Below are 27,535 nucleotides of genomic sequence, written 5' to 3'. Positions count from 1 at the left end.
TTCACAAAGAAGTAAATTAATATTTTATTTACTAATTTTAGGAAAAAAGTAAATGACTTACCTCTAAAGATGAGAGACTCCAAATAAAGTAGCTGAACTAAAGCTTACTACAATTCTAATAAAGGGTAGAATTCAACATCATTTCATTTCTTTTTATATCCTATTTAAAGGACGTTTGTGATTGAATTTGACAAAACAATTCATTTTTAAGTCATGTTGTTTATAAGGCAGTCTCATGATACTGGCTCTGAGGATCAAGTATATATGTAAAGCCACAATAGACTACCAAATGGCATACAAAAGCTTTTGTGAACATTCTGTTTGCTTTAGAAGGCTGATCGAACCTGTGACAATTTTATTTATTTAAAAGAGTAAAATAGGAGATCAGTGGTATTATCCTTATATGAGTTAAGAAACTATTTAGGAGTTGCACATAGAAATCTACCAATGTTAGATATGTGTATAATTCTTATTTTTCAATGTAGTTGGGCCAAGGAAATTGTTAATATATGTACTTCAAATGCTTTTAGTGGATACCTAGGAAAAGGTATACAAAATATAAATAGTACTGTATATTTTCAAAAAATTTAAATAAACACAAAGAATATATAGGTGTACATGTTATAATTTCAAAGTCAACGCTAACACATACGTTTTCTTATCTAAATACACACTAGGATACTTCCTATTTCGACACATGCACCGACAAACACATGGCCATGCATATAACCTTGCTTCCTGCCACTTGGAAGAAAGTTAGTATATACAATATAGTACACTGTTCCAACTTAAATCATATTGGAAAATTAATGAGGATGGCATTAAAAAATTCTGGTCTAAGAAATCAACATGTAGGAAGGTAATCATTCCATACATTAAAAACACTGAAGACTGATGAGAAGCTAAGATTTAGATTGTCCCATAAATCTTGAAAGACACCGTAGAGACAGGAGTGCCTGTAAACACTCAGAATCATCTGTTTGGCAATTGGGATCTTTGAAATCAAGCAATTCAGGCCAGAGACTCAGACCATCGGTGCTTCAGATCGCAGAGCAACAGTATAGCTTTGGGCAGTTCTCCGCAAGGCGGGGGGCGCCGATGGAGACCTCGAAGCCCATCTGGATGGGAGACGGCGATTTGCTGGTCTAGCTGGACGGGAAAATGCTTTTCCGGGTGAACATTTCACTGCCATGGATTCCTACAACACCAAAGGAAACATTCATCTCACTATCCCAGCACCAGCCTTTGGCCTTGATATTTTATGATATAACAATGGGGTTAATGTATTAGCATATTTATAGGCAAGAAAAAGCATCACAAACTAATAAAGATTATCTAATATTTGTGATCTTGAATGTTTTAATCAAAGCAACTCACTTATAATGAGGGATATGACATTTAGTAATCTCTTCACATTGACAAATTTTAACACAACTGATCTCTTTTTAGATCTAACATTCAGTATTTAGAAGTTCATGTTAGGCAACTGGATATAATGGAACTGCAGATGTTTTTTGGTGGAATTTCATAATGGCTTAGTGTTATTTGAAAACAAGGTAATTTATAGAAGCAACTGCATTTTTCTCAAGTTACTGACATTTTTAGAGGTCATAAGCAAAAACACACAAACCATCAAGTGATTTATCTGATGCTTTCTTTCTCCTCCACTAAGAGCCACTGTTACAAGTTCTCAAAAATTTCAAAATTGCTAATAGTTACTATCAATATTGGGCATCATTTAATGACAATTTTTTTCCTTCCCCCCTCTTCCCTTTCTTTCATGTCTTCCTTCTTGGCTTTCTTTTTATTTTAGTGGAAGAAAAGCATTTTTAGATACTTGCAATTAAAAAGAAAATTAAAAAGCTTGTGTGGCCCATTTTATAACTTTGGTTGTTACTGATCTTTTTAACAAAGCCTTTGCTCTTTTATCTGGGGTAGGTAGTGAGAATGGCCTCAATTTCTATGACAGTAACCCGCATTTTCTTTGGAATTTATTTTTCTGGAAAGAAGAAGGACCTTAAGGATCCACAGTAGAGCACTCCTCCCAAGCCTCCAATCAATGCAAAAATGGTAAATACTTAGTAATAGTTCTTGTTAGCTAATGAGAACTTGGCTGGTTATTATATACACTAGAGGCCCAGTGTATGAAATTTGTGCACTTGTTTGTGTGGAGGGGTCCCTCAGCCTGGCCTGCACCATCTTATAGTCTGAGATCCCTTGGCGGAAGTCTGACTTAGCACTACTCTCTGTGGGAGCTTCCGCATTGAGCATCTGCCCCCTGGTGGTCAGAATGCATCATAGCAATCGGTTGTTCCACCATCGGGCCAAAACCAGCTCTCTGACATCCCCTGAAGGGTCCTGGATTGGGAGAGGGTGCAGGCCAGATTGAGGGACCCCACTGTTGCATGATTAGGGCCGGAGAGGGATGCAGGAGGTTGGCTAGTCAGGGAGGGACCATGAAAGGTGTGTCTGGCCTGTCTAGCTCAGTCCTGAATTAATAGTTACAAAACAATCAAGGGGATGTAAAATACAGCATTGGAAATAAAGTCAATAACATTGTAATAACTATGAATGATGCCAGATGGGTACTAGAAATAATTGGAGGAACACTGTAAAATATATGATTGTCTAACCAGTATGCTGCACACTGGAAACTAATACAAAGTAATATTGAATGTAAACTGTAAATGAAAAAAATCTTTTAATGTACCCGTATTTTCTGGCGTATAAGACGACTTTTGAAACGAAAAAAAGCCTGCTCAGATTGGCCAAAGTCAGAGAGGAGGTCTATTAAAAAAAGAACTGGTGTTGCTTCGGAAGTGGGGGGTAGTCTTATACAGCGAATATAGGCCTAAACCTTTGTTTTAACTGTAAAATTAGGGGGGTCGTCTTATACACTGGAAAACATGGTAAGAAAAAACAAAGATACAAAAACAGGATAATCATTTGTACATTGTGACAACTTGTACAAGTCTCTCATAAAATGAATGAAAACTGATATTTTTTAGGGTTTGAAAGCCACTTAAAATATATTTTTTTTACACAAGAAGAAAGTAATCTGCATAGGGTAGAACTATGATGCCTACACACTGCATTATGTAAAACTTTTAAAGCATTAGCTAATGATAATAATATGTCACCTTGTAAGCTTTTGTAAATTATGCATACAAAGGGACTATTGGATAACTCTTCACTGTAAATACCAATCTCTTCTTCTACTTCTTTGTCACCTATAACTAATGAAGATTATACTCTTGCAAACTGTTTGGAACAAAAAAAGAATACCACTTATTCAAATACTTTTTTTTGTGGGGAGAAGGGGGGACAACTTCCATGCAAAGAATTTATACAAATATCAATGACCTTAACATTTGTTAAGTGATATCATTTTTTTTTATTTCAATGTGCTGCCTGTTAGCCCCACACATAAGATAACTTTGTAAGATGCTATTTTAAATGATAAGTTTTGCCCATATTTTCATTTATGAGGCCAATCTCATGAGAAAAAAAAAAACATGAATCAAGTGCTGGGAATAATGTGTTAATAACTAAAAAGCACAAGCTATTTTAAAATATTTCCCACATACTTTAAAAGAATGAAATTCCATAAATCAACAAACGCATACTCAAAATACCTTTTCAAAAAACTTAAACATTTGATCTTCTGGATGTTCTTAAACCTATCTATATTATAAATGGCTAATATGCAAAGTGTCCCCTCAGGAGTTGGACCAGGAGATCGGGAGTTCATTCACTCCCTATGACCACCAGGGGCAGCGTGGAACATGGCGGGCAACCAGTGATGGTGGGGCACTGAGAGAGGGAGTGAAGGAGGAGGGCAAGGAGGTGGGGAGGCAGGGAACCTGATCAGCTCTGATCACCAGCCAGGCCTAGGGACCCTACCCTTGCATGATTTCGTGCACCGGGCCTCTAGTTTATATATTTATATTAGCCCATTTCAGAATTTTAAAAAGTTATAATGTGCTAACCCCAGTTTTGAACTATACTTTGAAAAGTTCCTTTGAGATACAATCCTAAGGTTCATAGTTACGAACAAGTGCAGGATCAAAAAGTTAAGTAGATGCTAAAACATGCACCTTCATTCTATTTATATGAATGTCAGGGACTGAGCCCTGAGCCATGGCTAATTGCAAATGCAGTTCTACCAAAGTAGGATCGTTGTTTTCTCACCTCTGTTATCTTTTTCCAGTCCACTCCTTGCTTCACTTGTTGTGCCCTACACATAGCTGTTTTTCCTTGGAGCTCTTGTTCAATTTGGAGCATTTCTAAATGCTGACTTAATGTGGCCCCAACACTGACATCAGAATTACATTTGGTCCAATTAGCCTGGCAGCATTTAGAATTTTGCAATACGGGACCTGTTGATGTCTCATAGGTTTTCAGCAGCTTTTCCACAACACCATAATTTGACCTAGGATCAGCTGATCTTGGTCGGCCAGACAAATTGCTAGGTCTCCAGTCATGCTCGTGGAGCATATTCCGATAACTACTGGGAGTTATGTGCTCCTGTGTTTGTCTGCCGGGGCCTGTTGTGGGTTTTTTGGTGGGGTTATCAGGCACATTTTCTCTAGGCACAGGCATGTGGGCACTGGTTTTCAGAATACCAGACACATGGTCATTTTCTGGTACACTGCCTATAGGAGTATTTAAGATATCACAGGGCTTAAGACCTTGAGACGATTCTGGGTAGTTTTGGTTTTGCTGTACTGCACGGCAATTTCTATCCGTTCTGAACACAGTTCTATTAAATTCATCAGTCTTTGCTGCCAGCGTTTCATTCCTAGTAGTCTTTTCAAAGCCACAACTGAAACCTCTAAGCAGGCCACTGCTCTGTGTCACCAAGGAACTATAGTCATTGCTTACATGAAGGTCAGAGTGGAATTTAGCAGGATGATCTGGGGTCATTTTTTCATATTTTGACGTATTGGGAGTAGAACAGGTTTTCTGAAACCACAAGGTAGAAGGGCTGTGTTCTGTGCCTATCACAGTGTCGTAAGACCACATGCCAAATCCAGCATCTTCACGACACAGAGGCTTGTTAGCCATTTTGGCTCCAGATGCCAAAGAAGAAAACAGGGTACCATCCTTCAAAGTCTTCCCTTCCTTTAGACACAGTGAAGGCATCTCATCATGCCTCAGAAGGACATGCGGACTGCAGTTCCTTCCTCCTTGACCCTCTTGGACCACCTGGCTATTGTGGTCTAAACTTTCCTTCAAACTTTCATGGGCTTGTTCAGGATACACACAGGGAAAACTTCGAGATGTACTTCTGGGAGGAGGAGCCGGTGGAGTTTCATTTCTTTGTATTGGATCAATTGTATCAACTCCACATTTTTTCATAAAACTGCTTTGGAGCATGTCAGCATAACTCAGATTCTTTCTATTTTTCTGTTTTTCTCTTTCTAAACTGACTGGAAGAACGCACTGGCCATTGTTGATCCCGTGGTCTCCAGGGGGCATGTTCATTTTATGTGGCATTTCCTGGAGAGAAGAATCTGACTTCATCCTAAACAATGATAAAGTAAGATATATTAGTGAAAACTTTATTTAGGAGAAGCTCAAAACAAAACAACATGGCGTAAGCAATAGACCTCTGCTATAAGAAAAGGAGTCCCAATTTCCTGAAAATTTTTAGGGTCAAAGCCTCTAAGTCTTTTTACTGTAGGACGAAGCCCACTTCTCAGTGCTACGTTCAAGGCTCTGCTTACTCTGACCCAAATTATCCTTGCAATCTTGTCTCTCATTTTTTTCTATGTCCTAAAACTTCACCTATACTCAGACTCTTGAGTGTCTGCTATGTTTCCCCGAAAATAAGACATCCTCCAAAAATAAGACCTAGCGCATGGAAAGATAAGACATTCCCTGAAAATAAGACCTAGTGCAACTTTGGGAGAAAAAATTAATATAAGACACTGTCTTATTTTCATGGAAACTGGGTAGCATTCCCATTTCTGCAGGTTTTCTCTAGATACTTCCTTACCTCCACTCTGCCTGCTGAATTCATATGCATTATATCATCTGAGCCCTTGAATGTGAAGTAATATTCTAGATAGTGTGACAGAAATCTGAATGAAAGTGCAGCAAGACCTGGGTAATACCAAATGGAAGGTGTTATTTGGGGTTGAAAGAAAAGTAAGAATTTTTGGAGTGAATCTAGGGTAAATCGGCAAAGGGAGCTGTAGAAAAAGCAGTGTGGTTACTCAAAAAACAGTGAGTACTCTGGTGTGGATGGATTATAAAGCTGAGTGGGGAGAATGATGGAAAATAAGTGAGAAACATTAGGTAATTGAATGTTTTTGAATTACATGTTAAGGATTTTGAAATTTTTCCTAAATGCCATGAAGTAACAAGGAGAATTTTATACTGATTTGTAAAAGAAAATTGGCAAGTAAGTCTTTTCAGAGTTCATTGAAATAAAAACCTAAATATAGCAACAATGGGGATTCACAAATTAAAATTAATCATATTGATAAAATATAAATCATTTATATCTCTTCAACTTATAAAATATTGTCTGCTCATTCACAATAAAGTATAGATAAATACTAATTAATAGTAGACAAAAGCTAAATGGGCAAGTAGAGAGCAAAATTATGGATAAAACAAGGTTAAAGAAAATATGTTTTAAGTCAGTACAAAAATTCTCTCTAAGCTTCCAAAGAGCTCAAGAGAAATAAGGGAACACAGTGCTATAGCTTTTTTGTTGTTGTTGTTAATCCTCACCTAAGGATATTTTCCCATTGATTTTTAGAGAGAGTGGAAATGGAAGGGGAGAAATAGAAAGAAACATCAATGTGAATTGGTTGCCAGGGCTGGGGATCAAGCCTGCAACAAAGGTATGTGCCTTTGACCAGCATTGAACCTGGGACCCTTCATTCCACGGGCTGACGCTCTCTCCATTGAGCCAAACCAACTGGGGTACATTGCTATAGCTTTCTAAGAGAATCATCCTGCCTCACCAGGAGATAAATGTTGATCCCAGGACAACCCACCATTACCTAACTTGTAGAAAATTCCAATTTATTTTTTAATTTGGCTAAAACTTGTTTTTACAATTATAGAGGTATTTCTGAATTGAAACACTATTTTTATAGCACTGTATAAATGTATATGCATATTTCCAATATGTTCTGAAAATTATATATGTTTCCATTGAACACATAATAAACTAGAGGTCTGGTGCACAAATTTGTGCACAGTGGGGACCCTCAGTCTGGCTGGTGATCAAGGTCTATCAGAGGGCCAGCCAACTGGTGTGAGGGACTACAGGAGGTTGGCTATGGGAGTGCCCTGACTACCAGCTCATTGAGTGTCTGCCCCCTGGTGGTCAGTGCAGATCATAGCGATTGGTCTGTCACTTAGGCTTTTATATATAAAAATGTAGAGAAATAAATGACCCTTAGGTATAAAACATTTTAGTGCAACATTATTATGTAATTAAAACACAATGTTATTAAATATGACATAGTTTGACGTTGTATTTAACTGGATTAGCCCAGTTGTATACTCTTCCATTGGCTAAATATTTAAAATGAGAGACAAAAACAACAACCACACTATTTAGAAGATACTTGCTAGTTTATGATGGATGGCACCCTTTAACTAAACACCAAAAGATTAATGTATTCCTAATAGTCAAATTACAAAGAGAATTATAAGACCTGTTTTTAAGAATTAGCAAACGGGGAAATAAATAATGATTAGAGATTTTATCACTTAATCTAAGACAGCAGATTCCAATAACTCATTGCTAATTACCACTAACAAAGTGTACGGAATTCACTGACTGGAAGCAGTATTTTTCTTGATTTCCCAATGTAAAATAATCATAGATGTCCCAGCATACCTTCTATGGTGAGACCTCTTTCGGATTTCCTCTTGGAAGCAGCACAATTCTTCACTGACTTTGGCAAGTTCTTCAAGAGCCTTTATATGTATAAGCAATAGCATGTTAGCACTTTGAAATGTGAATCATTCCTTAGAAACAGTTCTAGGCCAGTCATATTACTTACTGTGTTGAGGGCGCCAGAGCAGCCCTTGCTCATGTCCTCAGAAGTCCTCAGGTCAGGCCAGGCCTCACATTCCTTTTGGCTGTCTGTGGCCAGGGGATCCGCAAACCCTACCTTTTTGGTTGCTTTTTGTTCCTTACACATTTGATTTCCTTCACTGAGTAAGCTCTGCTCCGTTCTATTTTCTTTTTCCAGGCCATCCCTGTGGTTCCTCCCTGTAAATTCGCATTGTCCTGAATTGGGGTAATTTGGAGAAGGTTCCACCACTTTATCTCGCCTGGCTTTCTCATGATCAAGATCAATGACCTTGGCACGTTCACTCATGTTGAGCTTCCTCCGAAGCTTTACTTCATGGCAAAGCTATAAGGAAAACAAAGGTAAGACTTTTTCCCCTCCTTTATTTACTTCGTCATATTTTTTAAGCTAAGCACAGTTTTGAGTTCTCTTTGTTATATGACTATATACTATATATGAAGAAAAAAGCAACATTACAGCCCTTCTCTCTCCTTGATGCAGAAAGGAACAGTATTTCCATGGACTATCAATCTAAGTTTAAAGTATGCTTCATGCCTGCTAATTGATAAGGCTAATATTTACCATAGATGGAATCTACAGAGCTCTCAGAATAATTATTTTACAATAACAAATTTAACCAGACAGCAGATTGTGTTCATGACATGGCTTACCCCATTGGTTAGATTAATCCTGACATTATTTTGTTTGGATGCTAGAATTATCTGAGACTGTTACTAACTGGACCTTCCAAATTTTTGGGAGCCAATGACCCATGACTTCAGGTTTCTGATTGGAGCTGTGGATTCTGACTTGACCTAGGCATCTCCTTATTGATCCAATATGAGTCTCGGGATGGAGGAATGAAGAGTGAGCAAGCCCAGCCAGTGTGGCTCAGTGGTTGAGAGTCAAACTATGAACCAGGAGATCACGGTTCAATTCCTGGTCAGGGATCATATGTGGGTTGCAGGCTGGATTCCCAGTGTGGGGAGTGCAGTGATTCTCTCTCACTATTCATGTTTCTCTCTTTCCCTTCCTTTCTGAAATCTATCTATCATCTATCTATCATCTATCTATCTATCTATCTATCTATCTATCTATCTATCTATCTATTTTTTTTTTTAAGAGAGGGAGCAAACACCTTTTCCAAGCTATCCAGAGATGAGTAGGGGATTCTCCGTTCAGTCCCTAATTATACACTACTAGGTACTTGCCTGCCTTCTCCCATCTACCTTCGAGGAATAGTTTAATAGCTACTCTTTTAAAAATGTTTTCTTGTAGCATGCCAATTTGTATTTTATTCACAACCAATTACACGGCTGTTAATATAAAAATATTTTCACTACAAACACATAAAGCACCAGCTTTTATTGTCTCTGAATAAAGGCCAAAAAGTCTATGAAAATAATTGCTTTGGCAATGTGCACCAAACCATGTACCGCATTTTCCGGCGTATAAGACGGCCCCCTAATTTTACAGTTAAAACATAGGTTTAGGCCTATATTCGCTGTATAAGACTACCCCCCAGATTGGCCAGAGTCAGAGAGGCGGTCTATTTAAAACAGAACTGGTGTTGCCTCGGAAGTGGGGGGTAGTCTTATACAGCGAATACAGGCCTAAACCTATGTTTTAACTGTAAAATTAAGGGGTCGTCTTATACGCCGGAAAATACGGTAAGTCAATACCACCGATGTTACCAGAAGAAAGCAAGGTAAGTATGAATACTTTGCAGTTGTAACAAGCTCAAATACACATCAATGTGAATGCTTAAAGGGAATATTCTGGGCTCAGCATGCTGACGGAAGGTTAACAGGGGACTAAATGACTGTATTGGGTTCACGTCATGCCATTTTTCATTGCCATGGTAAATGGGGCACAGCCTACCAGAATAAATACCATGTCCATTGCCTTTTTCTGTTTGAGAAATGGCTCTCCTTCTGATTTTACTGAATAACCTAATATATAATTTCCTTTAGTAGACATTACTCGTAAATCATCTCAGGAAAGATCTGCATTTTAATGCTCATTTATAATCTGGCTAATTTGTTTTATCAATTATGTCTTTCTTACATTTTCCTCCTGGATTCAATATTTGAAAATCATGGAAAAATACACTCTTACTTTTGATACCAATACACTCTAGTCAGAAAAATAATAAAATGATACACTTTAGAGTGACATTTCAAGTTCTCAATTTTCATGCCAGGCTACAAAATAAGCTTAGAACACCTGATACCATTGGGTAAGGTGACACTATTTTTGGTGCAGTAAATGTCACTGAGACAAGCATCTCTTACGTGGGATACAGAAAATAAAAATAGTTTATAATGTTAAAAAAAAAATCTTCAACAGCATTTTCATTCTGAGCTTTAAGTTTCAAAATGTATTCAAAACAAATCAACCTGTACCTCTTCTATCTTCTTCTGCATAATCTTCCATTGGGTTTCCCATTCCTTCCTTTCATTGTCAAACTGGTCCAGTAACTCCATTTTTTCCTTGTGCCAGGCAGTCCCTGTATTCTCCCACTGCTTGTGTAGGTCCATGGCAACCACGTGCGTGTGAGTGAAGCTGTGTTTCTGCTTGTCTCTGCCTTCTCTTAACTGTTTCTTGGAAGCTTAGAGTTGTTTTCTTTGAAGCAGTCTCATTTGCCTTTAAAATAAAGCCTATTATAAACACAAGAAGAGAGAGTTCCAAACCCATCTGCTTTCTGGCAATATTTTAGCACTTTGTCAAGAGCCATCGACAATAAATTATAGGAAAATTGGACTTAGAAGAAAAGAGATGGCAATCTATTAAAGAAGAAACAAACACAGTTAAAAAAAAAAAAAAAGTATTGTCTAAAGTTCTTCCTCCCCCCCTCCTGAGACCAGACAGCAAAATTAGAGTGGAGAAGATGGTTAAATGTATTTGTGAGATATAACGGTTCCTTTAACTAACCGCCTAATCCAAACATAGAATTTTTCATGGCTATCTAAGAGCGGAAGCCTAAAATTCAATTGCATGGTCACATTTACACAACAGTGGTAGTTTCTGCTGCAGCAGAATGACGCCTTCTGTTTGGATTATACAACAAGATTATATATTTCTGTGACTTAAAGTCCTGAGACAGTGCTGACTTAGAGTCTCAATTTTATATTCAGAGTTCAAGCCCATCCCAAATGTTATTAATAAGACCCCAAAGTTGGTAAGTCAATCTAGGACTGGTATATTAGCAAGAAACCAAACTAAATCACACAAAAAAATATGTTCATTATTTTACTTCAAGAAAAATGTAAAAGCAGCAAAACTATTCTGAGAGTCAAATGTTAAAAGGTATCTATGCGCTCTTTTCCTTCTAGTAGATTATAAATCAGAACCGTTTTTAGGATACTGAATACAGAGAGCTAAAGAAAACATTTTGCTCAGTTTGCAGGGAAATCCTCGATCACATTAAACAGTACCTAAAATAATTAGATTTCTAGTATTTAGGGTTTAAACATGTAATTTAAAATATCAAATTAGGCCCAGTTGGCCTGGCTCAGTAGTTAAGCACTGACCTATGAACCAAGAGGTCAAGACTGAATTCCCGTCAGTGCACATACCCAGATTTCGCAGCTCGATCCCCAGTGTGGGGCATGCAAGAGGCAGCTGATCAATGATTCTCTCTCATCATTGATGTTTCCATCTCTCTCTCCCTCTCTGAAATCAATAAAAATGTTTTTTAAAAATACCAGATTAATAACTCTGTTACAAGTCATCTAAAATTTCTGAGATGGGGCTAATCACGGGGTTGTTCTAAAGATTAAATGACAAAGTAGTTTGAGAAATTGAAAACAGTTTCCTTATTTTTTGCTTTAAAAATCTTTCTATGGCTTTCACTGAAAATTTTTTTATTTGTATAGTCATATACATGTTTAATGGGTAGAGAAGTATGTTTAAAATATTTGAATCTCAGTCTAAGATAATTGTTCCTAAAAGAAATATAACTCTTCAGGTTTATAGGTCATGACCAACATGTCTTAACTTAGCAAGTGGCACTTTATGCTAATGATAAGCAATGGTCCCAAGAGTTAATAGCTGCCTAGGTGCTGGAATTGTGGGCTAAAGCCAACATACCTATGCATTTAATTTAATAGAAGATGGTTGCATATCATAGCGCAAATATAAGAAAAACGTTGAAGCCTAATTTAAATTTTTGTCAAACTGTTCTGAACACGCATATCTGAGTGGTAAACTGTTCCAAGCATCTATTGAGTGAATTACTATCTAGCAATGAACTATAATAGACTAATAAGGATAAAAATGTTAGTGCTACATACAGCACTCCACCTTCAAAAACATCCTAATTATATTGGGATCTGTATTATTATTTTCCCCCCAACAATTTGCTAGATACTTGGATAATTTTTACCTATTTCTGTGGCACATCAACATGACTAATGCACTGAAAAAAAGGAATTATCTTCACATTTAACCATTAAAGTTTTTTCCAATTAGCCACGCTTTTCTTCTAACCTCATTTTCCACCCTTGACATCCTTCCTTCCTTTTTCAACCTTCTACACTTATGAGCCAATGACCGTAAGTACCTGCTATAGCAAATATAAGTTGACCCCAACCAAATATATCAATGAAGACCTAACAAAATGAAGATAGTAAAGAATATACAGAATTTTGGTTTTTGTTTTGGTGCATCTGTCACTGATTTTGATCACATCGTAATCTTTTAGGTTAATTTAATAACTATGCACAGGATATGCAAGCAGTGATTATTTTTAGAGTCTAGCAGACCGCTTTAAAGCTGCATGAAATTAACTATGAGCTGAAACTATGTTGTTTACTGGTAGGTATTTAACATTGGAACTTCTTAGGAAGAGTGGAGTGGCTTAAGACATTAAGAGAGAGTTGCACATTTAACCCAAATCATAGAAAGGGGACAGACTAATTTCAAAACACCTGGAAAAGATGTGTTATGAGAGTCTATATTTCATCCTGGTAATCTTGAAACACTGGGATGGGTAAGAGGTCACCATAAAGTTGCTCCTACAATTACATGGCAAGTGGCTTCAATTTTTCTTCCTATTCCCAGCTCTTCTTGAACCATTTCCAGACCAGGGTTAAAGGTGACAGACCCTTTTTTATTTCACCTAACTGAAGATCACACAGGCAAACTCTAAGTCAGGTGGCTCCTGGTAGGAGGCTGATACATGAACTCAGATGCATGCTTCCAAAGCAGACATAACCCTGCACCCAACTGCAAAGAGCCAAACTCATCGCTTACCATGGAGAAGGGCCAGTCTACAAAGCTTCCCAGAGCCAGAACAATTCTAAGCGCCAGGAAATGTAATGGTTGTGGATAAAAAACAAGCCTTTGACAGAAAATTCCTATAGAGCAATATCTGCGCCAATTTGGGGGGGTGGGGGATTTATCTTGCCCTCTTAGCATCTGTCTTACAAATGTCAAAGGTAAGATGATCAAACATGGTGCTTTCAGCTCTAAAAATAAAGTGTGGGGCATAGAGTTTTGAGGATCAAGTGAGCGAGCGAGAGAGAAAAAAAGCGTTTTGGATCATAGCAGGTGTTTGAGAAATGTCTTTTTCTTGGTTTCTTCTTTCTATCCCTCTCTCCCTCTGTCTTTTTTTTCTTGTCTTCCCTCCCTCACTATTTTTCCCCCTAAAATGAAATTTATGGTTTTGATCTTTATTTAATTAGACAATTGATAGAAGCAAGTCTAAAGTGTGAACTCTCATATTTTCAATAATTTTCCTATGAACTCAGTAGTTTTCTAGTATTTTAAGGATTCATGGAAGGTTAAATATTAGAAAAAAAATTATTAGTAAACATTTGAATAAAAAAATCTTATATAAAGCTGCTTTTGTTACTATTCTCATTAAGTATATATTTTATAAAAACCCAAATAATAAAGCAACTTGTAGGAACATAATGTTCTATAATGAGAAGTTATGGGATCAAATGGTTCACCAGATTCAAAAACTCAATTTCAGTGTTCCACCGAGGCAAATATAAAAGTCCTCTTTGTTCCTTATTGTCACTCTTTTCGCCCACAGATGTTGGCATCTGTGTGGGAGAGAAGAAAGGATTTCTGCTATGTGTACCCCTTCCTATTTCATTTCATCCCTCCCAGAATTTCATTCAGAATAAAAATTAATTAGGGCAAATGTAAAAGAGTAGAGTGAGCTGCACTACTCAGTCATGCACAAGCTCTTCCCCCAACAGCTCCAAGTCAGCATTACACAATCCATCTAAGCTACACCCCCTCCCCAAGGCTGCAAGCCAGAGCCACAGAGCTGTGCGTGGGTTGCGGGTGACGGGAGGGAAATAGTTCTGTTAACCTTCCGGCCCGGTGCTCAGACTAACACAGGGATCTCCTGATAAATCATTGTCATTTCCTAATTTAGCCTCAACGGGTCGTGGCACCACTTCTTTGTCTGAGGGGAGCTCCATCCCTGCTCCTCCTGGCTATCACTAACTACCATGTCAGTCTCCCCAGAGAACACTGGACGTTAGCCAAGCACATGAAACCTTGGTAGGGAACTTGACTCCACTGCTCCTTCTCTCTTCTGAGATTTTCGTTCAGAGTACTTGTTTCTTGCTCTCCTAGTTCCTCTTTCTAAACATATCGTGGACATTGTTTTCATTTGTAGGAGGTTACAAATTCCAATAGGAATACCACACGCAGTAGGTACCATCAATCTCACGATTCCTAGAATCATTTGCCCTGGAGATGCTCTGCTTCCTCTTAGCGTGAAGGGCTTAGACATTCCCACGTCAATACCCATCAGAGTAATGCACACTTACCTTGAAGATGCCCTAGCCCTATCTCTGGGCCATTAGAAATCGCTTGCATCATTTCCACTAACGAACAGACCTTGTTCCTCCCCGATTGCTCACTGGCAAATACATCTTTCCAAAGACAGCCACGGTTTGATTTTGTTACAGGGCAAAGGGGAATAATTGTTCTTGCTGTTTCAACATGTTCCTTGTGTTCCAGTAAGGTCAAAGATAAGATACTACCACATGCAATTCTCAAGAAATCAGTGTTGCCTTCTCATTTTGTGATCTTTTCTCCTTCCTCTCCAGTTCTATACTCAAACTACAAAACACCCAAGATATAGGTGTACTGATCTTACATCTCCCATAAAACAAAGCTTTGAAAGAAACTGTTGGCTTGGGTACACAAAAATATCTAAAATTAACCTCCTTAAATGGAACATGTGGTGGTCAAGTTCCTACCTACCCACAGATTAATCCCTTATGAATGGCACACTCTTCAACTCAAATGACAGAAGCACTTATCATGCAATGAGCAAACCAATGCCTTGGATGAAACTACATTTGTTTATTACGTTTCACCACAATTTCCAAATACCAGCAACCTCAAGGGTTGTGAGCTTTACTCGGCAAAGGGTAAAAAAAAAAATCTTCACCCTACTGAAAATAGCATGTTAGTAAATAAAGTCAGTGAACTCCGTGGCAGGCAAGGTGCTATTCGAAGTACTGAGAGGCAGTGTCTGAAAAACAGTGTCTGAGAGCGGATGGCCCTGTCAGTCCTGAGTTGGGAAATCCGCTCACAGCAGCTGAAGCCCCTGTTACCCGGGAGTCGGTAAAATCCGTTAGGAACCCCGCCCCACTGTCTTTCCGGCCAGACACAGACACTGAAACGGGCAGATGTGGAGACCAGCCTCCAATCAGACAGTATCCATAGTTTCAAACATGTCAACATAGCTTCAAAACAGACCCTTTACATTGTGCCAGAATTAGTCACTGGCTTTCCAACTGCCAGAAAGACACATACCTTTCTTGCTCTGGGGAGGAATCCTATGGATGTCCGGCCACTGGCCACTCTGGCCGTGGCGGGATAGCTAGTTGTTTTAGAGAGGAAAGTGTCCGCCTGGTGAAGCGTGCTTCTTTGCAAGAAAGGGAAAGGCAGAGTAAGTCCAACCATTCAACAGAGCGGTACTGACAGGCCCCTCTGAAACCTTCAGCACTCTCACAAATCAGAAAGCTGCTGGGCTCAGTCTCACTGCCGCAGCCTGGACTCCTGTGACGTCAGGGACAGGGGGGGCAGGGGGGTGGCCTCCGGGCCATCTCTTCCAACCAGAGCTCTGTAACTAGAGCAGCTCCTTCCCTGGGTAAACAACTCCAGGTCCAGGACATTTTTAGCTCTTATAACGGAGCTCAGTATTTTCAAACTTGCTGAAAGAGCTGGTGCCAATTTCACGCGATGACAATGGCCAATTTTAGATTCCTTTTGTTTATAAGATTCAACTCTTTTTTTTTTTTTTTTTTTTAAATAAGCAAGAATTATCTCCTTGCATGCCTCTCTCTTCCCCCTTTTTGGCTAGCATCAGAATGTGGGTGTGGCAGAACATGTGTAGCAATGACACACACACACACACACACACACACACACACAAATACAAACACCAACACACAAGCACACAAAAACCTCAAAAGAGTTTTGAGAATGTATCAAATTTATATCTTTAAATGAAGCAGAAACGGGACACGTTTCAAGACCCACTTCCCAGCTCCCTGTGACTATGAGAGCGTGCGTCCAGCGATAGAGATGGCTTTCTGCTGGAGGAAATCAGAGCCCCTGGGGAAAAGATGATCCTTGTTCCTGGAGGAAAAGAGCCAATGAGATACCCACCTGCTGTTTGCAACTGCCGTGTGCTGCGGCCCAGGGCTACGGGCGAGGCCCCCTGAGCCGGGACCAAAGGGGTCTGGCCTGGGAATGCCAGGAAACCTCGCTTCTCCAGCAACATCTCCAGACTGTGTGAGAAGTTGCATGTCCACGCATCTGCCCGTATTTGGTTTAATTACTTAAGGAGGGGTCTAGACCAGTGGTCGGCAAACTCCTTAGTCAACAGAGCCAAATATCAACAGTACAATGATTGAAATTTCTTATGAGAACCAAATTTTTTAAACTTAAACTTCTTCTAACGCCACTTCTTCAAAATATACTCGCCCAGGCCGTGGTATTTTGTGGAAGAGCCACCCTCAAGGGGCCAAAGAGCTGCATGTGGCTCGTGAGCCTTGGTTTGCCGACCACGGGGGTCTAGATCAATCCGGTGTCTAATTTAGCAAATAAGCTAGGTAACGAATTCAATAACAAGGCCTTATCCTCAAGTCTGTGGTTGTTCACCTTCTCACGATTTTTGCCTGCTTCCAGGTAAATACTTCCTGGAGAACTAAAAAGTTTAGTGATAGCAGCCTGTTCATAGTAGGACTTTAGCATATTGGGGGTAACCGAACAAAATCATACTCTATGTTTTGAAAGCCTGGTATCATAATCTCAAAAGCAACAACAGCAATAATAGTTCTAATAGTGACTCAATGGAGAGACTGCTGTTGGCAAGGCTCGGTGCTACGTACTGTGAATATATCTTCCTATACCTTCCTTTTAGGCTATCCTCCCAGCAATGGCGTCTCTAGAAACCATTCACCCAACCTTCAAACGAAACCACAGCTCAGAGAGGCGCGCAGTATTGCCTAAACTCACAGAAATATGCTTATGCAGAAGAGTGGAACCAGTTTTTCCAACAGAAGACCCTGGAATTTTGTCACAGAGATCTTGTGACTGATCTGTGTGAAATGTGAGTTTCAGCTTCTCCCATGAAGGGATAATTATATTTCCTTTATGAGTTTGTGGTGAAAGCGTGAGAGATACTGACAGTGTGAGACATACAAGAAATGTCACCTCATTTCTGCCTATATGATTATGAGCACAGGAGGAAGATCTTGTGTGTGTGTGTGTGTGTGTGTGTGTATGTGTGTGTGTGTGAGTGCGCGCGCGCGCGCGTGCGCTGCCCCAAAACAGCATCTATACAGAATTATCTAGTAACACCATTCCCCCTTTTCCACTCAGAAAACAAAGAAACAAAGAAACAAACAAAAAACAAGTAACACAGTTGGATGATAGCATACGAGGGCGATATTCAGCACAGGTTTCTTTTTAACCTTTCCACTAAAAACTTTGTTTGAAGAAAACCTTGCTGTAAGGAAAAGTCTCTGCTGCTATGCACATGAGTTAATGGATTTAAAGATCGATGCTGCTTCACTCAGCCCTGCAGTGGAATTCAGACATTCTGAAGTATGGGACACTTTCAAGCTGCTGACCGAATGAATGGCTGCAAACTGTTTGGGAAAAAAAATGTAATTTGCTGTATAATCCAGGCTAATTTTAAACCATTTAAATATTTAAACCTCCAAATATAAAATTGATCCAAATTATTGCTCTAGTGCCATGATTGGCAAGCTGTGGCTTGTGAGCCACATGCAGTTCTTTGGCCCCTTGAGTGTGGCTCTTCCACAAAATACCGTGGCCTGGGCTGGGCGAGTCCATTTTGAAGAAGTGGCATTAGAAGAAGTTAAGTTTAAAAATTTTGGCTCTCCAAAGAAATTTCAATCGTTGTACTGTTGGTATTTGGCTCTGTTGACTAATGAGTTTGCCGACCACTGCCTAGGGTAACTGCAAAGAATTTGGAAAAGTCATTCATATCAAATACATTACTCCTATTTCAATTCCTTACAAATATTTAAGAAGTGTGTACTTAATGTAAAGTAAATGACAAAACAGCAGCTGCTGTCAAGACACAAACAAGAAAATCCTAGAAAGGATTTGAAAAGCTTTATTTATCTGAGTGGTGACATGAAGCCACAAACTAGGACAGCTTGAAAAGAGTGAAAGAGGAGCACTGAGCACATCCAGACTGACAGAACTTCACAGCCAGAGAGACCTCTGGAATCATCCAGCCAACCTTCTCGTTTTACAGCCACGGAAAGAGGCCCTGATGTTGAGTCATTTGCTCAAGGTCACAAAGCCATCTACTAGCAACGCCAGGAACAGAATCCAGGTCTTCTCATTCCTGTTGGGTGCCTGGACATTTAAAATTCCAAGGCATTCAAGGGAAGGGAGCAGAAGCCAGGGATAAGAGTTCAGGGTGTGAGTGGTTGATTTCTGGCTTTGTCAAATTTCAAATTCAGCTTTCTTATGAGTCCAAACAAGAAAGACGAGACTCCAGCTCCCAAGTGTATGTAACACAGGAGTCCTGGAGCAGACTAGTTATCTCGATGACTACTTATTGAAAGAGGCTTGTGTCCTTAGATCATATAAATCCTAGGTCAGAACACAAGAACAAAAGGATTTGAACGTGGTGGTTGGAAAAAATCTGGGAATAAAAAAAGAAACAGATTTGCCTTTCACAAGCCAGTACACACTTACTTTCTAGGTTTTTGTCTGCAGGATGATCGTGAAGCATCACAAAGCAATTACTTATTTCATCTTTTTATGTTGACAACCCTAGCAGGGTATGAGACTGGGTGGTTTCTGACTTCTTGCTTGTGTAGTTGTTCAGTCCCCTTTTCCTATCCTTTTTAAACATGTTCAGCAGGAAAAAGGGCTATCCTATTTCTATTTTCACTAGCCAGGAGATAGAAAAAAAATGAAAAAGTGACTGGACTCTTTTTTATGCACATTAAAATGTAGAGGCTGCTCTACGTGATGCACCTAAATGAATCCTTCTTTCTAGAATCATTTTGCCCCTTTGCAATTTTCCAAGTACTGTAGGGTACATGATCTCAGTTGTTTAGAACTCTCTAGAATCCTAAATTACCTTCCACTTCTAAGGAGAGGTCTTCGGCCCTGCAATGAACACTTCATTTAATAAGTACCTGTGAGCACCAACTTGGTGCCAAGTGTCGTGTTAGATCTGAGGACTGGAAGAAGATCCATGTCCTGGCCCTCAGCAAGCTCGGCCCACTCACAAGATCCCTGAGTACAGCCTGCAGCATGACCGCCCGCATCCTGCGTAGCTCACCGCCTGGAAATCAGTCCATAAGCTAACGGGGAGAGCAGCCCTGAGCATCCCTCCAAGGGGACCGCCATTCAGCACGACTCCCAGCCTCTGCAGACGCCACGGCCCCTCGGGATTATTGTGAAAGTCCCTGAAGCTGTCGCCTTCCCCCTGACTTTCCGACTGAGACCATCCAAGGGTGACACCTGGGCTTTTTGGTTTTTATCAAGTTCCATACCTGATTCTGTCCAATTTGGTCCTTTGTCATTTTGAGTTCTAGAATGGCAGAAAGTGGACTCTGTACGATAAAAAAAAAGTAGGAGAATTTTGATCCTTTTAAGAATCTGGTTTGGGTTATGAAATTCTGAGAGTCACACACACAGAGCTACAAATTTAGATGTTGTTTTTCGGCTTATGTGCTATTGTCCCAGTGCGGGCGCTTTTCCCCTGGGAGTCATGAGATGCTGGCTGAGGGCTGGTGACACGTCAACAGGTTTTCTTAGGCAAGCCGACCCGCCTCGGGGCCATGTTCAGGAATTTCCAGATGACAGAACTATTCACAAGAAACGGTTTCAAACGGTGTTCTTTTTAAGAACTGATGGCATATTCTGAAGAAATAAAACATTTTAGAAACGTGGGCTATTTAAAACTAGAGTTTTACAAAGCATTTTCAAATGTGTTTTTAGCATCTCATTATATTATTTCCAGATGCCTGACTTGAGAGAAATGGACAATGTTGACAACAAAATGTAAATAATACGGGGACTGTTCCGCTGCTGCATTTTATTCCAGAAAAGAGCCTTGGAAACGCCTATCCACCACCAGGGGGCCACCCTGAGTCACATCTCTCGGGAAGTTCTGGCAGTAAGCAGGAATAAGAGAGGCCATTTAGTGAGTATAAATGGAAGGACACAGGAATTAATTCCTATTCTCTTTCACTCCCTAGAGAGTTTGCTAGCCAACTATATCTTCTACCAGAAATGTTCAATTATGCGCATTAGGTGATAGCATTATATTTTCAGTAATCGTCTAATGAAATGCCATTGACAGGAAGCAGTGGCACCGTGGCACAGAAAATAACAGCTAGCATACACAAAGGACTGGAAGAAAAACATGTCAGTATAGGTAAGCTTTCCTTAGAGCTCAGGAAAAGAATCTGTTTTATTCATGGGCCATGGAGTGGGGGCAGGGCGGGGAGATCAGAATGAGGAATTTTGATCTGGGTTTTGAGGGTTTAATGTGGCATCACGATGTGAGAGGCTCAGGCAGAAGATCTGGAGATGAGGGTCCAGGAGGGAGGCTTGAAGTCACACCTCCAGATAGCCGGGGACCCACTCCGATTAGAGGATGTCAGAGCCCGCCAGACCCATCGCCACAACTAGGGTTTTTAGTGCGTCCACATGAGACTGCAAACACAATACCTTAATGGCTGGGCTGGCCCTTACACTGTATTCTTGTGTTGTTGCTGTTATTGAAATATTTTGAACAGTAAGAGTCCCACAACTTCTTTCTTCCTTATCCAACACATTATATTCCCTCTAAAATGGGGAGCATAGTCAGGGACATACATTTCTCCTGGAGGCTTTCTCACTTGATTTGTGAGGTCCAAAGCTAGGCATGCCCACTTTTTCTTCAATGATCTTAGGCCACTTCACTTGTGTGTTTTTGTTTTTTTTTTTCCACATAAGGAATCTAAGCGGTTAGGGTAACGTTAACACTCTCTGGACAGTGCCCCTCGGACCTCTGCTGATACACATTTCCTTTCAGGCAAAGGAGCTCAGATTCCTAGGAGTCACCTAAAAATCCAGAATAAATTAATTTTGCTAACATGTTAAACTCTCCATCTGAAGTTCTAAAAGACTGATGTAGGCTGACACCTAGGATGTTCTACTTAAAAAGTCTAACTCTGGCCTGGCCAATGTGACTCATCGGACCTGCAGGGAAGGGCAGCTGGGGGGACCCAGGCCTGCAGGGGAGGGCAGTTAAGGGCAAACAGGCTGGCAGACAGAAGCAGTTAGGGGCAATTAGGAAAGCAGTTGGGAGCCAGCAGTCCTGGATTGTGAGAGGGATGTCCGACTGCCCGTTTAGGCCTGATCCCTATGGGACATAGGGATCTCTCAAGGGGTCCCAGATTGGAGAGGGTGCAGGCTGGGGTGAGGCACACACCCCACCATGCACGAATTTTGTGCACAGGGCCTTGAGTTTTGGAATAAGATAAAAACTTTTAATTACTTCATCTATCTAAAAATGTGCTGATAATTTAAAAGAAAAGTAATCAAGAGAAAAGCAAAATAATATAAACTGGGATTGAAACACTCCACACAGGATGTTTGAATGTTGGCTACACCAGAATTCCTAACACACAAGGCAGTAAAATTACACGGATATTTTGAATAACTGCTAGAAACCACTGATATACAGGGTGTCCCCAAAAATGTATACGCACAATCTGAATAATTACAAAGGTAGTGTTTATTAAAATACATTTCATTTTCAAAACTGAACTATCAGCTGTAAAGTGTATGTACATTTTTTTGGGATACCAGTATATTCTTATGTCATAAATTTTATAAATTTATAAAATCATGCAATTTTATTTTCAGATGTTGGATTTTGATGGTGCCTTATGTGATAAATAGCTAATTGTGATTAAACACACACACTCACACACACATACACACACACACAACTTGCTCTGGCGGTTTGGCTTAGTGGATGGAGCGTCAGCCTGAGGACTAAGGGGTCCCAGGTTCGATTCTGGTCAAGGGCATGTACCTTGGTTGCGGGCACATCCCCAGTGGGAGTTGTGTATGAGGCAGCTGACTGATGTTTTTCTCTCATTAATGTTTCTAGCTCTCTATCCCTCTCCCTTTCTCTCTGTAAAAAATCAATAAAATATATTTTAAAAAAATGTTTTATTGATTTTTTACAGAGAGGAAGGGAGAGGGATAGAGAATTAGAAACATCAATGAGAGAGAATCATCGATCAGCTGCCTCACACACACCCCCTTCTGGGGATGTGCCGCAACCAAGGTATAATACATGCCTTAGACTGGAATCGAACCCTGGACCTTTCAGTCTGCAGGCCAACGCTCTGTCCATGCAGCTAAACCGGTTCTAGCAATAAAATATTTTTAAAAAACACACAAAAAAAACCCCTAATAACTATAACCTAAAAAAACCTTTTCTAGTTCTAACAATGAAATTGAATAACCAGAAAATGTCAACACCTTTAGGCTTATAAACATAAACATCTGAGATATAAACAAGGCTCTTTAGGACAAGGCTGTTTGGTTTACCACTGGAGTGAGACAGGTGGAAACTTCCAAAGTCTCTCCTTTTTGAGAGGCGAGTGTTACACTGGCTGCTCCTATTCTCTGATCAAATGAGGCTTTAAGTGCCGTACTTGAAGGTTGTTCCTGGTGGTGTTTTAACAACTACCCATCATTTCAAGAGGACAGCTGCAGAGTTATTTTAAAACTGAACTGAATACTTGATAGTGAGTGAGCAGAGAAGGTGCGAACTGAGACGTATTAAGTTACATGGAAAGGACCTTTAGAGATTCAGTGATTTTGCACACACTTTCCGAATGGCCAATATTTGAAGTAGCTCCCTCCATGTCCTTCTCTCCCAACTGATCAGCACGAGTACTGAGAAGCATTAGTTTGCTGCCACATTTAATACAGTCACTACAAAGGTTTTCCTGCCAAGCCCGGGCCATAAAGCTTTCTTTCTTTAAAAAAAAATAAATATATTTTTAATGATTTTTTTACAGAGAGGAAGGGAGAGAGATAGTTAGAAACATCGATGAGAGAGAGTCATCGATCAGCTGCCTCTTGCCCATCCCCTACTGGGGATGTGCCCACAACCAAGGTACATGCCCTTGGCCAGAATCGAACCCGGGACCCTTCACTCTGCAGGCCAACGCTCTATCCACTGAGCCAAACCAGTTTTGGCCATAAAGCTTTCATACTCTGTATGCATTTCCCTCTGAAATTCCACAAGGAGGCTGGTGAGCGTACCAGGACCTACTCAGGAAATGTGTGTTCCATCCAAATGGGCATGTGATCACTTCACCTTGAAAAGCTCAATCAAAATTACACAGAGAATAACACTTTCCTTAGTTCTAACTAGTCTATTGCTATGGTTTAAGCAGCAGCGTCTACACAGATACAGTTTCCAATTGTCCCAAATACCAAGAGTTGAATGAACAGTCCACTTTTCTCACTTTCGGGTATTGTCCTCCACCACTTTTCTCTTCCATCCTTACACTCAATGAGGGTGTCTGACCCATCACATGACCCTGCCAGATGAAAGGGGGCTGTGGTTCTGTAAGAACAGAGCGACACGCACTGCGTGAGTGTTGGAGGTTAAGGCTGAGCTACCAAACTTCACTGGCAGCTGATTAAACAATCATATCCTACTCCACCACGCAAGCACGCAAATGGGAGTGAAGGATGGGGAATGCAGGCCAATACACATTCCGGGCTCAGCACTGAATCTCCCTTTGTTTTAGAAGTTTGAGTTAGTTATGCTTAAAAATAGTCAACTGATTTTTTCTTTCTTTCTTAAATTAGTCCAAATTACAAAGACACGCCTTCCTACACCCAAGGAAATTTTCTACAATACGGTTGGTTTGTTTGAATTTATTTTCAACGTGATGTTTAAATAGCACAGCTTTAAAGTGCAAATAGGGGAAGATTCTTTGTCTAAATCATTCGGGGATTTTGCTCTCTCGATGAACAAAGAAGCCTGGGTGTTCCTGTTTTAGAACTAGCTTTGCACAATAAAGATACTGTAATAGAAGTGACCGGATGAAAGGGGAGAGGAAGCAGATACAGGGGATTCTTTCTGAGGTCCTGGGTACTGTCTTTGTTAACTTCTCTTGGCAAGCCTGTAGCCTGGGATGCAGGGGAGAGACACTCACAGGACCCCGGATGGCTACAGAACAGCCTTAGGTTCTAGGCAGAGTAAGGCAAGGGTCAAGGTCACTGCATGCTGCTGGCTCATTGCTGAGGCCACCCCCTAACAGCTAACCCCCAGCAGGGGCAGTCCCCTCAGTCAGAAGCAGGTCTGAATTCCCTGACGCTGGTACACCACTCACTGTACACGTCAGTACGGTAGAGGTGTGTGAACACGCAGGCACAAACGGGGAAGCCAGCTATGCGGTGGGTTGGGCAGAGTTGGAAAGGGCTTCCCTGGACTTTGATTTCACAGAAAAATTGCCTCCCTGACTTCAGATGAGCCGCCAGAGTGACCCCAACCCCCAGAATCTGTGAGCAGTAGCCAAGTGAGTCCTGTTTCTTCTCTCCAACATCCTACTGGGGTTCCCTACATAGAGTGCCTGGATAGAGTCTAAGATTCCATCCAGAAAATCAATACCTTGAGGAGCACATAGGTAAAATTAATGACAGAAAGTCCCCATAAGAGATCTGAAGAGGAGGCTGGCATTTCAGTTAGCCTAGACTTGCCCTGGTTAGCCAATCCTTCCTAATTCTGGTCACAAGATACCACTGAGGTATGTGTACCACCCCTGCATGCATTTATGGCATCATTCTATCCAAGAAGCCTAAGAATTTTTATTTTATTTATTTATTTAGGAAAATCTAACATGCTGCAAACTTGATTCGCAACATATAACAAAATATAAAATATAACAGTTTGGTTGAAAGATGGCCACATGCAGTAGGATGGGAATAATTATTTTCTCAATCATCTGAGACATAATCCGCACTCATGCTTCAAAGCAAATCTTTTTAAACAAACCACCATCAACATTGCAAATAATTACTTAGTTTCTAGGAGGGTCCTATTTCATTCATTCACCAACATTTTCATATATATAATTGGATATCAAAATTACCCTGTTAGTCTGATATAATTAGCAAAACCTACATTATTTTTTGGAAATGTACCCAACCTGTGAGTGAATGTCTAGCTTTTAAATTATCATTAGTCAGCTAATGAGAAATAACGGATTTAGCCAATTATGATAGTCATTCTGCCAATTATTTATTAAGAAGAATAGAAATGAAGATGTAAAAGACAGAAGCACAAATTAAAATGATTTATAATAAAAATAGAAAAAGTCACACTTCCTTACCTGAAATATTTTAGTCCCTGGGCTTCTTACTGAATTTGGTAATGGTGAGATGGGTCTTTTTAAAGAAATTAAGCAGTCTTCAGTGTTTTTATAGCATTGGTTACTACAGAAAGTATACTTCTTGTACTTCTTGTCTTGAAGGATGAACAAAATAAACAAACTGAAAATACTACAACGAATGATAAATGGTGAAATATTTACAGTACGAAAAACAGCGTAAAAAGGAAGACAAGTTTAAATATTGTTGTGTAAGAAAGTGATGAAAATAATACAAGAATGAGGATGAGTAAAATGATAGGCTGGAACATCTGGGAAAGTAAATGCAGAGACAAAGAGAAGAATTAATAATAATTTTAAAAACTTAAATTTATATAAACTAATCTAAGCATACATTCAACCTCTGATAAAGGAGAATCCCCCTTATGCCTCTATTGACGGAATCTGAAAGCCTGCTCTTATACACAGTGCATCCTCTCATTCTGAGTCTCTTTTGTTCCCAAAGGCACAGGTGGAAAACCACATGCTCAAAGTACCCAAAAAAAGCTGCAACGGGGAAACTAGAAACCAATGTTTAGATACAGTCAATAGGAGGAAGAAGCCTCAACCTTTAAAGAATTCAACAAGTTTTGTCATAGGACTATTTTTTTCTTCCCAGAGCAAAGCAGAGCGACATGCAAGATCAATAAGCAATAGGGTTGCGATGTTTCTAGTTGTGACTAACAGGCAGCGAAATGAATGTCATGCTTCTGTGTATAAACTGGTTTTTTAATTTAAACCTCTGGCATGTCTTAAAAGCCATGCATGCTGTTGTAGTTCCACGGGCTCTCCAATGGATTCGGGATCCCAGGCTTGCCATGGGGTGGTGGGGTGTGGGGTTGTGGGGGAGGGGGGCGCTGTCTGTTTTGCTTTCTAAATTACCTCTAAGGTGGTTAACTCTGACAAAATGCATTGGTCTTTGGCCACCATACCTGGCTAGAGCAGCTCAGTCCAATTCATCAAGTGTGCCTCTACAAATTAGGATGAAGGAAAAATGCTGGTTTTCCCTGTTCGGGAATAGTTATTACTATTTTTTTCTGAATGAGTGTTGCCTTAAAGTTAAAAAAAAAATAATAATAACACTCCTTCCCCAGTCCTGAGGTTCTCCACCGCAGAGCCAACAGTGATATTTTCTAGAAGTAACGATGATGTCACTTCAACTGGTGGTAAAGGAACAGCTTTCATTTATTCCTCTAGACACAGTATCATCTCTTTTCCCCGCCGGCTTCTACATTTAACGGTAGTTACGCATCAACTCAGTGACTTAAAAAAATATATATGTTTTAAACTCAATTTGAGTCTTGGCTTGGAAATTTGCAAATCGGCCGAAACCGGTTTGGCTCAGTGGATAGAGCGTCGGCCTGCGGACTGAAAGGTCCCAGGTTCGATTCCGGTCAAGGGCATGTACCTTGGCTGCGGGCACATCCCCGGTAGGGAGTGTGCGGGAGGCAGCTGGTCCTTGTTTCTCTCTCATCAACGTTTCTATCTCTCTCTCCCTCTTCCTTCCTCTCTGTAAAAAAATCAATAAAATATATTTAAAAAAAGAAATTTGCAAAT

The 27,535-nt window shown here is 40.1% G+C and overlaps 2 protein-coding genes across 5 annotated transcripts in view; both read right to left on the bottom strand.

Annotated features, from left to right (window-relative positions):
* Positions 1 to 607: 607 nt before the first annotated feature.
* KIAA0408 lies at positions 608 to 26,079 on the bottom strand. Of its 4 annotated transcripts, none has more exons than XM_084889622.1 (6): positions 25,943 to 26,079; positions 10,451 to 10,705; positions 8,034 to 8,390; positions 7,868 to 7,947; positions 4,192 to 5,527; positions 608 to 1,198 (listed from the first exon to the last, which is right to left on the bottom strand). In XM_084889622.1, exons 2-6 carry the CDS (start codon positions 10,583 to 10,585, stop codon positions 1,025 to 1,027), a joined length of 2,082 nt encoding a protein of 693 aa, XP_084745748.1. In that variant the 5' UTR covers positions 10,586 to 10,705; positions 25,943 to 26,079; the 3' UTR covers positions 608 to 1,024. The 4 variants fall into 4 exon arrangements, with proteins under 4 accessions (XP_084745748.1, XP_084745750.1, XP_084745747.1 ...); XM_084889624.1 differs by lacking the exon at positions 25,943 to 26,079 and adding an exon at positions 15,837 to 16,831 and having other exon boundaries at positions 4,885 to 5,527; XM_084889621.1 differs by lacking the exon at positions 25,943 to 26,079 and adding an exon at positions 15,837 to 16,637.
* The window catches only part of MTCL3 (MTCL family member 3), a 39,026-nt gene continuing 30,150 nt past the window's right edge, over positions 18,660 to 27,535 (bottom strand). Inside the window, exons 7-8 of the mRNA XM_084889608.1 lie at positions 25,943 to 26,250; positions 18,660 to 19,215 (exon numbers count right to left, since the gene is read on the bottom strand). Of these exons, the coding sequence (XP_084745734.1) occupies positions 26,140 to 26,250 (111 nt within the window). The 3' untranslated portion in view covers positions 18,660 to 19,215; positions 25,943 to 26,139. The remainder of the gene's footprint in view (positions 19,216 to 25,942; positions 26,251 to 27,535) is intronic.

This window comes from Pipistrellus hanaki, assembly GCF_964339955.1.
Source record: "Pipistrellus hanaki genome assembly, chromosome: 7".
NCBI lineage: Eukaryota > Metazoa > Chordata > Mammalia > Chiroptera > Vespertilionidae > Pipistrellus > Pipistrellus hanaki.
Note: the sequence above shows the minus strand (reverse complement) of the source record. Positions and strands in the feature narration are given on the sequence as shown.

Excerpts from the sequence above, each read along its gene's own strand:
- KIAA0408 (XM_084889622.1), bottom strand. The coding sequence starts at position 10,585 with ATGGACCTACACAAGCAGTGGGAGAATACAGGGACTGCCTGGCACAAG. Across the intron at positions 5,528-7,867 it reads AAGAGGTCTCACCATAGAAG|GATGAAGTCAGATTCTTCTC; the intron begins GTATGCTGGGAC and ends ATCATTGTTTAG. Across the intron at positions 1,199-4,191 it reads ACTGGAAAAAGATAACAGAG|GAATCCATGGCAGTGAAATG; the intron begins GTGAGAAAACAA and ends TTGGTGTTGTAG.